The sequence below is a fragment of the Glycine soja genome, chromosome 4, assembly GCF_004193775.1.
Source record: "Glycine soja cultivar W05 chromosome 4, ASM419377v2, whole genome shotgun sequence".
NCBI lineage: Eukaryota > Viridiplantae > Streptophyta > Magnoliopsida > Fabales > Fabaceae > Glycine > Glycine soja.
Window position 1 is genome coordinate 5,769,039 of NC_041005.1, and position 13,170 is coordinate 5,782,208.

Consider the following 13,170-nt stretch of genomic DNA (forward strand, 5'->3'; position numbering starts at 1 on the left):
TAATTATCAACATCTCATTTGTTATAATTAGATACTGATGTTTTGGTAACATTATAAAACGAGTGTAATAATTCTCTGCACTAACCATAAAATCAAATTCTCTTCTTAATATGTTGTTGTTCAATAGTCTAAACTATCATGCATTTTTTTTTTATATTTTATACTGTAATTTAAATATAAAATAAAAAGAATAACAACATTCGTGTTATTTGTTAAGGCAAGTTTGAAAATATACTGAGAGAATGTACGTATAAGATAAAATTCATTCTTAATTATTATACACCAAAAAATAATTTCCACCACTATTATTCAATAATTTTAAAGCATATATCACTTTCTTGCTAATTCTTCTTTTAAAATTACGTTTATAAGATCGAATTTATCGAAAATTCTATTTGTAGATCTTAATCTAAACTTATCTTTTCGAATCTAATTTGTCTGGTGAGTCAAACAAAATCTAGTACTACAGACTTGCAAAATACATTTCAAATGAAATTTATACTTTAGTATTTTTAATAGCAATCTGGTATACGTTCATTTGTTTTTGTCGGTGAGGATCCAATCAGAAATTGGAGCAATTGTTTATCTATTATCATCAATAATTTAATATATATGTATATAGAGAGAGAGAAAGAGAGAGAGAGAGAGAGTTAGAGTCCTAATTATTGGTCTTGTTTACATGTCCTTGTAATTTTGGGCGACTTGGTTGTGGACACATCTTGTACTCCACTCCGTCACATATCATCAATAAAATCTTTTTTGTCTTTTTTAAAAAAAGAATTTTAATTTTTGTTCACCCAATTAATACAAACATGCATCTCATTAACATCTCATCTTTATTTTTATTTTCTTGTTATCAATTATATATCAATCATTTATCTCTTCTTAGAGAAATTAGTATATAATGAGATTATCATAATTTCAACTCATTTTCATATGATATATTATTATTATTATTTGATTGAAATTCTGTTTAATTTAAGAACCAACCCAATAAAATATAATTAGATTGAGTTGGCTTTGTTGTTTTTTTTATAAGCAACTCATTTCTCGACCTGTTGGGTCTTGATTGTGCATCTTTATATTCGAAAGCAATGTGACTCAGTATTTTGTTACTGCAAGCATATATGTTTATTGCATGGAAACGTATATTTAAGTGCATTGAAAATAACAGAATAAGAAACTGCTGCCGACAATGAAACATGAAATAAAATAAAACTACTTATCCACTAAAAAAATGACAGCAAAGTTCTCCATTCAAGTATTTTCACAATTAAGTCACTTTCTCAACAATTTACACTGTTAGATGTCCAAAAAACAAAACTCCCGTTAGTTTCCGTTGTGCTACTTAACATCAGTTCTATACAGAGAAAATGGCATTCTTTACATCTTTGCTTTGTTGGTTCTCCTTCTTCCTATGGAGCTATCCAGCTTCCATTCATGGTATCTGGAAATATAAGTCAGGAACACATAAATAGGAGAGCTTCACGGGTACGGCCTAGTAAACTCAATGCCGTGGCAGCAATGTGATGTCCACTCAACCCTGCTTGATCAAGCTGTTCATTTGGTGATGCATGCTCAATATATCTGTCTGGTAAAACAATTGGTCGCCACTAGAAAAGTTGATCCACAAAAAGCAAACGGAATATACGTAAAATTACTATGGCATCTTTAAAACAATACTATACTTAAAATAAACAATATGCTGTATGAAAGGGAAGCCAAGTTACTTGCATGTGGGCACACCAAATTTTACAGAAACATTTGAGTGTTATGAAAAGATAAATCTATGTCTTTCCACCAAGAAATTCAAAGAGGTATAGAAATTTGTTAATTTTATATCTTTACGCCAATTATAAATAGAAGCCAAATAACACATTTATAATCCCAAATATTCTTAGAACCATGGAACTTAGCCTTCCCAAATAGCTTGAATTAATTACCTGAATTCTTCCATCGAGTAGTCCATTAACCGCAATAAACTGAGCAACCTGGGAACCAAATCCTCCAATAGATCCTTCCTCAACAGTAACTAGAAAAGAGTGGTGTTTACAAAGCTGCCTCAGAAGCTTGATGTCAAGGGGCTTGCAGAACCTTGCATCAGCAACAGTTACCTCAATGCCAAGCTTGGCGAGGAGTGAATGAGCCTTTAGGCAGTTCTGAACCATCGATCCATATCCTAGGAAAGCAACATCTTTGCCTTCAACAAGAACTCTTCCTCTTCCTATCTGTGTAGGAATAGATTACAGCCACTCCAAAATTAAAGAAGGAAGATATCTTAAAAAAATATTATGACAAATCTTTGGGGATGTTAGAAATGAAGGACACTATCTTAGGTTTGTTAATCAGTTTACCCATTTCAAAGTTTCAGTAACACACAAATGTATAAAAAAAATAGAGAGCCACCTAATTACCTTGATGGGGATTCCATCGCTTATAGTGTACCCTCTCCCAACCAGGGCACCCCTTGGATACCGAAAGCAGATAGGCTGACTATTGATGCGAGTAGCAGTAGCCACCATGTGCATGAGTTCAACCTCATCAGATGGGGCCATGACAATCATGTTTGGTAAGCATGACATAAAGTTTATATCAAATGCTCCACATTGAAGGGGACCATCAGAACCTACCAATCCTGCACTTGTAATAACAAAACGCACTGGAATTCTCTGTTGATCAACATCATGCACCACCTATATGTGATATGTAACATGTTAAAAACCATAATTACTTATATCAAATCATTATACTGTTTTCAAATATCATAATTACTTATTTAATAATTTATATAAACTAAAAAATACTGTTCTCAAAGAAATCCAGATGGTCATAGGCTTTAAGCTGATATAAGGTTGGACCTGGTCATAGGCTCTTTGTAGAAAGGAGGAAGCTATGACACAAAATGGCTTCAATCCACCACATGCCAAACCAGAAGCAAATGTGACTGCATGTTGTTCAGCCATTCCCACATCAAAAAACCTATCTGGAAATTTTTCCTGAAACAGTTCAAGTGATGGCTCCATCGTTAATCCAGCATGAACAACAACAATATCTTTGTCTTTCTCTGCTTCTACAACCAAAGTCTCCACAAAGCAATTGCCATATGTTTGAGGCCGAACAGGATTATCTAACGAATCAGATTTAACAGAACCTGAAAAGTAAATATAGATAACTCATTAATAACTAAGCCAAATCACATATCAATCAAAACTTCAAAATAGTGAGAAGGTCAATCCCATAAAGAGGCTAAACTATAATCTCCTGACATTCAGGAAAAACTATGAAAGCAGAGAAAAAGTTTGAAAAAAAATAAATAGCTCTAAATAATTATTTTATTGAAATTTTAGTTTATGGTAGAGTCCAATGGTGTCCATTAATCCATATAGCAGATTCCACTTAGTGGGATGAGACTCATTTGTTTGTTGTTTTTGTTGTTTATGTATATCATATCCTTTATATTTAAGTTATCTTCAAGCTACTGCATAGAGTCTATAAGCTAATCAGTATAGGAAGAGATTGATTTCATTTTCTGAAAGGCTAAAGTATTTGAAATAAGCACACAACCAAAGGGGAAATAGTGGAAAACCAAATACATATATAACTAGAGTGTAAACTCATTATCACTAGATAAGCTATTTTAAAAGAAATAACATTCAATGAAACAATTAATACAATATAATTATCATAGAGTAGCAAAAAAAATACCTTCATCCTGCTGCCCATCTGATATATCACTTTTCTGACTGTTTTCATCTCCCTGATTTTCGTCAGTTATCACATGTACCAAGACAGGTCCCATTGAATCCAGGGAAGCTACTTCTTGCAGAACACATATGAGATCTTCAATATTGTGTCCATCCACTGGGCCTATGTAGTACAACCCAAGCTCTTCAAAAAGAGTAGAACCTAGAGGACCCATCATACCACGAGCATATTCATCCACTTTAGCTGCCAATTCATGCATACCTCTACCAATTCGTTTCGTAACACCCTGTGATAAAGCAGACAAATTGACACTTAGCGTAATTTGGATATGAAGCACAGAGCATTGAGATTTGAAAATTAGGATCTAAAAGAAGGACCATCATTATTACTTATTAGACATATCACTCATTATTCTACACAAGAAGGAAATATATAAAATACTAGAAAAAGATGCACGTACAACCAAACGTTAGGGGGAGTGGAAATCATATTTGCACATTAATTTATCTTTCTTAATGTACACAAAGGCAGATCTTAGTTGTCACACTATTAAAACAAAGTGATGAATATTTTTGGCAGGCCACATATACATAATATCAATACTCTTAATGTACTAATTTAATCCATTTTGTACTAAAAGTTATTAGTTATTTAGCATTCAAACATGCTATTTTTTAGTAGGTTCATTTTAAAGTTGAATGACATGACATTATCATATGGACCTTGCATGCAAACAACAAATACAGAAGACTATAATTTGAATCTATCTAGCATTCTTTTCTTGCAGAGGATGAGGTGAAGAAGCATACCTTAGCAGCTTCTCTAAATCTCCGGAAAGATTTACTGGACTGGAGCTTGCTCAGGGTACTAGATAGGGCATTGACAAATGTCTTTGGGCCCTCCTCAATTTTTGGAAGTAAAGAGTGACGGCTATCATTCAAAATCACAACCATATTTGAGTCCAAATATCCTGCATTGCTCATTGCCTCATACGCCTGACCAGCCATAGTTGTCCAATTGCTGATAACTGCAATTACGCGTTCTCGCCTCCCCTTAATATCCCGCGCAACTGCCATGCCTGAAATGAAATATTCTACATACGACTTCAAGGTCATTTTAAATTTCACCTTTAGAAATTTTATTTATTCATCTAAAAAGGAAAACGTAAAGCAACCTTATTCATTACAGAAAAAGGTACAATTTATCAAACCCAGAAACATACTCAGACCAGTGAATGACAATAAAAACAATATGAAGAAAGTCCAAATAGTGTTGGAAGAAACAAATATTATCAAAAAGGGAAAAGGATTTACAAACTACCAAGTCCAGCAGAAATACTGCTGCATCCATGACCTGCACCAAATGCATCATATTCACTCTCAAATCGGGAAGTAACACCAGAAAGACCATTCTTTCTTCTCATTGTCGTCATGAGTGATCGCCTTCCTGTAAGAATCTTATGTGCATATGTCTGCAGCCAAATAATGAAACAGTTGTTACATTATCCAAACCAGGTCATTCATTGATTTCTTAGAAAATGGAATATTCATTGGTTTGTTGCAAAATGAACTCTTAAGGGAACAATTATTTTAACAATTTGCGATTTGCATTCAACTTTCACCCCCAAAGGCAGAGAGGAAAGTTTAAAGCAAGAAAAGGGCTCTTGCACTTTTGCTTAGAACTTCAAATCTTACTTGATCCCCAACATCCCACAATATTTTGTCTACTGGAGCATTGAAAACATGATGTATTGCAACTGTCAGCTCAACCACTGCCATACTTGCTTTCGGTGATATTTGTGTACCTGACATAATAGAAGACAAATCTGAACGGATTTCAACTGCTAGTTGTTTCAGTTCCTGCAAAGACAAAAATTTAGGGAATAAGATACTTCAAGATTGTAAGTAGAAATGATGTAAAAGCAAAATTAAAATGATAAAAATGATAACGAGCTTACAGCTAACCTGAAGAGATAAGTTCTTCAAGCAAAGAGGGTTTTCAACCATGTCAAGAATGGGTGTTGGAACTTTCTCCCTGTAGTAATCATCATTATCAAGCTGTGCATATACTTGATCAACTAATCCCTGCATCAACCACATTAGATACTACCCACTCATCCAGTAGGTAATTAATTACACATAAATTTTTGCTGTAATTAACAACATTCAACTGGGGAGGTAAATAACATTATAAAGCTAAGATTTTTTATTTTTATTTTATTATAAAGCTAAGATTTGATGTCTTATTATTTCAAAATGCAACCTCAGTTCTAATATTACAAGATCCTCAAAGTCCAGCATGAAGTGACTTAAAAAGCATGTGGACAACATCATTATTCAACCCAAGGGTTATCAAATTGAGTTTCAGATCGTGAATCGCCAAGCTAATTTTTGAATCGTGAATCATATTCTGTATCAAATTGTAAGAATGAGAAACAATGAAAAATAACTTCAAATATATTATATAGATGCTATATAGTGTTCAATGTAATACTTTCAAACTAGATTTATGAAGTCTTATAAAACCAATTTATTAGTTATATCTAGGTTTATGAAGTCTCTATTTTAGAAGAATGGAAACAAAGCAATGAAATAGCCAAATAGAGTGCATGCATTCGATGTGGATAAGTTTAGAAGTGTACCTTCAATTCCTTTTCATTAACAATTTTAGCTCATGTGACTTTTCAATTTCTTTCATGGGAATTAGTGAAAGAAAAGCAACAAAAAAAAAATCATGAATTGTTGAGTCGTGTGATTCATATCAATGATACAAAATTACATTGATTCATTCATGTATCCGTATCGTACGATACAAAGTCATTCAAGATTCATCTCATGATATGAGTTGATAGGTAGGTGAATCGTATCAAACCATAGGATTCAAATTGTGAACAGTAAGATTCTAATAGTAATGGATTATTCTTTTGGTCTGTCATCTGAGACAAATACATTTAGTGCAATGTTAAAGCCAATTTAGCAATTTGCGACTCCTACCTACTGAGTTCTTGAGCCACTTAATTCCACACCAGATTAAATTGTCCAGGTAATCCCAAATTCCCAATTATATGGAGAACTATAAGACCATTGCATTTTACTATAAAACATAGTGCATAGTTTGGTTCAAAGGATAGGAGAGGAGTAATTTTCTTGAAAGAGAGAAAACTTGTTGGTTCACATGCAGAGGGGAAGGGAGGGAAAATAAACAAAGTTACTACTATATACTTAGAATACTGAAAATTTACGCTACTTAATGTAAAAGTTTGTCCCCTCCCCTCCAGAGTTTTGAACCAAATAAATAAACAGAGAAAAATTCCTCCCCTTCCTTTCATTTCCCTCCAAATCCAATCAAACACAGTATGGAAGTATAAGGCATTGAAACCTCCAATTGCACTTTTGTGTTAAACACCCATTAAGTCACCCAAGTTATCCCATTTACATAAAGAATGCTTTTGAAGAACTAGAAAGCATAGAAACTTCACAAAGCCAATCACTTCTGTATGAAAAAATACAACAGTCAACATTACTCACTTTCTTCTGCCCAAATCCTCTTTCTTTATGTTCCATGGCACCTCAATTCTTTAAGGAAACCATATCTCATTAATCAACGTAACATTTCATCATATTAAAAAGAGTTAACCAACTTAACTAATTAGACAAATCCTGCTCTCACACAAGCATGGATAATATAAATTGTTGAAATTCAGGTGTCTGCAATCCGTGAAACAACATAATTGAGAGAGATACCTTTGAAGCAGAACGTGGGCACATAGAAATTGTTGAGAGGTCTGCGTGAATGGGGAACATGGAGGTTGAGGTTGAGCAATCCACTCTTCGAGAGTGGGAGTGGAAAGGGATTCCAAAAGGGTATGCAGATGAAGGAGCAGTAGCAGCCATGGAGAAAGTGTTGTTAGTAACTGAGATCTTCAAAATTCACATGATTATTGATTCCAGAAGTTGGAGCTATTAGTATTTCCCATGAATAATGATGAACCCAGAAATATTTTATTTCAAAATGAAAAAAAAGAGGAAAATTTGATATTATGGGATTACTGAAAGTGGTAGAAAACGAAGCAAAGGCTGATAGCGATCAGGCCCTGACGACAACGACCTGGAATCTAACCGCCGACTCTTGTACACCACTTTTAGTTTTAGTGTTAGTGTTTTATTATTATTTATATTAAATTTAATGTCTATACAATGTCTTTTATTTTTTACAAGGACACCCCAAATATAATTTATACTTACTGTAAGGAAACTTTACGTGGACAACCTAAGTGTTATTTAACAGAGAGAACAAATATATTATATTATTAGAATGAAATATTTATTAATTTTATTAATAATTAATGTTTTTAATTAAATTTAGTTGGTCATCTTCAATGTAATCTTCCCTCCAAACTAAAGTCTGACTTCTTCTTTTGGAAAGAAAAAAAGAAGAAAAAAACTTGTAATTTAATATTAAATTGGACAAGTAAACTTGTCTAAAAATTTTAAAATTACATAAGTGAAAGTTTGATAAATAGATTACAAGCCATTCATATACTAAATGTGGGTTATTTCTACCTGGTGATTTTTTAGGTTATTAGTCAATGAAATTCCATTTCCTATATCCAATAACTATTGTATTTGACTTAACTTTTCTATTGAGAAAGAAAACTTGAAAAAAAATAGATTAGTTTTACTTAAATCACATAAGTCAATGTCATATGGATTGGGATCTTTAGTTTTCTACTTTGAATACATTAAGCAAGAAAAATATTAGAATTAAGACGAGCTAGTGTAAGAAACTCTCATCTAATAGCGTCAAAGAAAAATAAACGTACATAAAGTTATACTTGTATAAATAGAGAGATCATTCCATAATTTAATTAAGGATTTTGTTAATATATGCATCCTTAAGTATAAATGTGTTAGTAAATGTTTGTAGGGTTGGCTAACTTACATACTCTTATAAGTGTATTAATAAATTATAACTAAAAAATATTTTAAAATACAATAATAACCTAACTTGCTAATTAATTCATACTAAAAAATAAATGTGTGTGTTAACAAATCGCTTTAACTAAATCCGTGATTTATAAGTCACAAAGTAATGCGATTGCTTTAAGATTTACGTTGAATGTGTTGTGTGAGAGAGAATTATTAATAAAAAAAATATACATAAAAATAAATGTTTACTATATAAATGTGTGTTTGTAGTGCACTATTTGTTAATAATAACAAAATTATTTGCATTGCACTATTTGTTAATGTGCACTTTTCAGGCCAATGGTGATGATGCGATTTATCTATCATATCAGTCTATTCATAGTCTGAAAGTCTCCACCAGATTTTCATTCAGAAAAGACCCATGCACAAGAAAGGGATTTAGCAAGTTGTTAAGTCTTCATTGATTTGTTTGTGGTCGTTCTCCGAGTGGTTCCACGATAACATCATTAGAATCATCGAATCCACCAAGAAATGAGTAATTATTTGGGATCTGATTTTTCTATTATTTTTTTTTCAACGGTTTTAATATGATATCTTAAAAATCATATAATTTTAAATTGAATTATAAAATTAAATATTAACACAAAAATGTGACAACACGGGATAATTGAAAAAAGGATAGAAAAGCCAATTTCATCGTTTGGTGCTTAATTAATTAGCTTCACACGTTAGATAAGACCAATCCTCCAGCTCTAACCCAGTTTTTTCATAAGTGATATTAAATTTTACTGGCACCTCATTGGAAGAAGCAAACAGTGAGTGACTCACCTTATTAAAAGGATACGTGGAGGAATTTATTTGAGTTTATAAAGATAATTTATGGCATTTTTATAAGTTCAGGGTCAAGCCTATGAAGAAACTTTCATTTTTTTTAACTGATGAAGAAACTTGCATATTGTAAGAGAATATGAAATGTGTTTAACTAAATTATGTATCTAAATGTATCATAAGAACTATGTTTGATATAACTAGATGAAAACTAAAATGTTACTTATAACTTAAATCTGAAAGCTGATAAACTAAATGATGAAATTATAAATGTTTAATAAAATTTAATAATCAACTAGTTTAAACAAATAGAATGACATAACAAATATATTTATATACATGTGTAATAATTGATTTTTTTAATAAATTTATGTACAAATTATTTTTTATTTTTAAGTAAAATACATTTCATAATAATTCTAAAAAATTGAAATGAATAAGTACACATATATAATTTATTGAAAGCATATTAAAGGTGTTAAGTAGAAGAGGGTGGTGTATACACACCACCTGGATATATGGATTAAGGCTCGCGAATGGCCCATTTAAACCTCATCATGTCTTAGGAAATTATTTCTGCACCTTCAAAAAATCAGCTTTGTATGTTTTGGTCCTTTTGGAGGTGTAGTAAGCAAAATAGGGAATGAAGGAAGTAATTACCCACAAGTTAAAGGTGAATGCAAGTTTTTGAGAATTGTTATTCTCAACTCTAATTTTGCCTTCCTCGCCCCATGTGCTTAAAAAATTATTTCCAAAATATCACTTATAATAGGAAAATGTTTTCGTTGTATAGTTTCCTTGTGAAAAAGGAGAAAAAAAAAATACACATATTTATATAGAATCATATTTTTGTTTTGTAAAAGGAGATGAAAAAAATACGTAACATTATGTAAGTATTCAACTTGTTAAAAAATAAAGTGGACAAAAATGAAATTAAGTCAAAATAAAAAGATTTTGACATGGCCACGGTTTCAATCCATTCAAAAATTTCTGCCGTTTGTATGCAAATTGAAAATTGCTACTATATTAAAGAGAGGAGTGATAGATATACTTAGATAGGTTTAAAATTAAATCTCGTTGCCATCACGTTACTTGCAAAAATATGTAACACTCCAAATAATTCAGCCTTTCCCATTAGAAAAAATCGAGTCATCAAAAGCAACGTATCCCTTGCAAGCACACATGATAATGCCTTTGCCGTATTAACTTCGTTTACTTAAGTCCATTTTTTATTCGTACCCTTCGGATACATCCGATAAGTCCATTTTTCATTCCCTTAGGAGGCTAATAATTTTATTAACTTAGTATTTACTATTTACCAAGTTCTTATTCAACAACAAAAAGAGTTCATAAGTTTGAATATGAGATTTATTAAAATAATATAAATAATTATTTAATATTTTTTTGAGCAAGTTGTTTTATCTATTAAAATTAAACTTATTGAAATAAATTATATATATATATATATATATATATATATATATATATATACGAAGTTTAACAATCACTTTTATATGCAAAAATAAATTATTTTAAATGTCTAAAATCTATTAATGACAATATACAGCAAGGGTTTAGTTTTGGAGAGTAAAGTTATATATTGAGAATATTAAATAATTTTATATTATTAAACTTTCATGTATGATAATTTTATTAACTTTTATAAAATTATTTTAAAAATCATATTAATTGTGATTTATGATGGAATGATAATGTTAAATTATTTTACATTGTTATTGTGTTACCCTTAAACTTTGGGTTTTGATTATTGTTCTAAAAATTCTTTTAATAATACTTTAATTACAAAATGATGCGGGGTAAAAATATCACATACGTATTATTAATGAATTTAATGCACTCAGAGTATATTACTTTCCTTTCTTATTTTTTATTTTTATAATTTTTTTTTAACATAGTGTGATTATACATTTGACAATTGAGCTTTAAATATCTTAATTAATTTCACACATGTTGGCTCTTTATTACATTTCCTTTTTGTTTTTTCTCCTTTCTATATTCACATTTATCATTTCAATTCAATTAATTTTGGTCATCCCTTTATTGCCGTGATTTCTTGAGTGTTGTTTTCTTTCTTCTCCTTCTTTGCATGATAGCAATGACTTATTTTATAGTCGAGGCATTTATTAAAAATATATACTATTTATTATCTAATATATATATATATATATATATATATATAATTTATTATGGGTATAGAATTCATTATTCTGATATTACTACTTATTATCTAATAAAAGTTAATTATAAGCTTTAGTTTGATTTTTTTTTCGTAGATTAATCGATATATTTAACATTTGAAAAGATAAAATAAATGTAAGCTTTTTTAGATACCAAATAAATGAAATATTTAATGTAATAATAATAATATTTATTTTATGTTTTTTAAATACGTCGACTTATTAGGCTAAAAAAAATTAAATAGTCAAGATCTTTTTTAATTAAATAGGCTTTAATAAAAACTTTATTGGCTTGATTTTTATTTTTTTTTAAAGAGCAATGATACTGATGCAATAAAATATACAATTAAGAGAGAAAGAGATAATACAAAAAATTGAATTTAAATTATAATAAATGATAGGATTTAGTAGAGAGATACATATAAGATATAATATATAAATTATTGTACAAACTTGTTGTATGTGTATCATATATTTCTTTTGAAAAAACTTGACCTGACTTAGACTTGGTGTAGGCTATTCACCTTGGCCGTAGGCTGCAATCAAATGATCTGACCTATTACCACACTTGAATGGAACTGATAATGGAACTGAGTTTATATCATTTGAGCAAAGTCTCAATTTGAGTCAATGACAACAAAGTGTGGTTGAGAGAAAACCTCCCATTAAAAGTCATTAACTTGATGCTCGAATGATAATTAGTTATTAATAAAATTGGTGAATATTTTATACTAATATAAAAAAAAAGTCAAATAAAAGATACATTAATGCCACTTTTCATTTATCAAGGGGTCTAAATATCTAATTCAACTTATTGAACAAATATGTAAGTGATTGTAAATCATCATTATATATATAAAGGAAGCTGAGTTATTGTAAATCTCAGTGTTATGAAAACCAGTTCAATCATTAATTTAATAGAAGCACTAAGTTAGAGTAGTGGCCGACTTATTGACCTGATGATTTATATACCTAACTTAAGATAATATGATTAATCCATATTTTTACATTCCAAAATTAAATTTATTGTCATGATGAAATTATAAAATAGTCATTTAATTGAGTATTATCATTAATTTATTTAGAAAATTCTTATTTTCTAGGACTAAATACAAAAATTATCGAATAACCATAAACAAGTCTACTGAAAATATATAAAAACACATAAATACTAAATTATATTATAATACATTTGGTAATAATTAGTTACTATATATCATTATTAAGATAAAAAAAATATTAAAGGAACATATTATATGATATTCAATAATTAGTTATTAAAAACTTAAAATGATATAAGAAATGGGAAAAAAAATCTCAACCAAGTTAAATCGAGCTAACTCGATTCAAATCATTGGATTTGATCAAAATTAACTGAATCAATCTGAGTCATTGTATTTCCAATCTTATACCTTAATCGGACCATCCAAGACATGGATTGCAATTGACCCAAAAGACTAATCTAATTTTTATAACAATACTTGTCTTTAATTCTACCAATAAAAACAAAA

The 13,170-nt window shown here is 30.0% G+C and overlaps 1 protein-coding gene across 3 annotated transcripts; it reads right to left on the minus strand.

Annotated features, from left to right (window-relative positions):
* Positions 1–1,203: 1,203 nt before the first annotated feature.
* On the minus strand, positions 1,204–7,831 carry LOC114408993 (probable 1-deoxy-D-xylulose-5-phosphate synthase, chloroplastic). Of its 3 annotated transcripts, none has more exons than XM_028372250.1 (10): positions 7,449–7,831; positions 5,670–5,789; positions 5,400–5,564; positions 5,026–5,176; positions 4,515–4,783; positions 3,706–3,991; positions 2,859–3,151; positions 2,415–2,693; positions 1,944–2,228; positions 1,204–1,613 (listed from the first exon to the last, which is right to left on the minus strand). In XM_028372250.1, exons 1-10 carry the CDS (start codon positions 7,596–7,598, stop codon positions 1,461–1,463), a joined length of 2,151 nt encoding a protein of 716 aa, XP_028228051.1. In that variant the 5' UTR covers positions 7,599–7,831; the 3' UTR covers positions 1,204–1,460. The 3 variants fall into 3 exon arrangements, with proteins under 3 accessions (XP_028228051.1, XP_028228050.1, XP_028228052.1); XM_028372249.1 differs by having other exon boundaries at positions 4,515–4,798; XM_028372251.1 differs by lacking the exon at positions 1,204–1,613 and having other exon boundaries at positions 2,033–2,224; positions 4,515–4,798.
* Between the last annotated feature and the right edge of the window lie 5,339 nt (positions 7,832–13,170).

Bases quoted from the DNA above. Each gene is read 5' to 3' on its own strand.
- LOC114408993 (XM_028372249.1), bottom strand. From the start codon at position 7,598: ATGGCTGCTACTGCTCCTTCATCTGCATACCCTTTTGGAATCCCTTTC. The intron at 5,565-5,669 runs GTTAGCTGTAAG...TTGTCTTTGCAG, and splicing joins TGAAGAACTTATCTCTTCAG to GAACTGAAACAACTAGCAGT. The intron at 3,992-4,514 runs GTATGCTTCTTC...GCTTTATCACAG, and splicing joins GATTTAGAGAAGCTGCTAAG to GGTGTTACGAAACGAATTGG.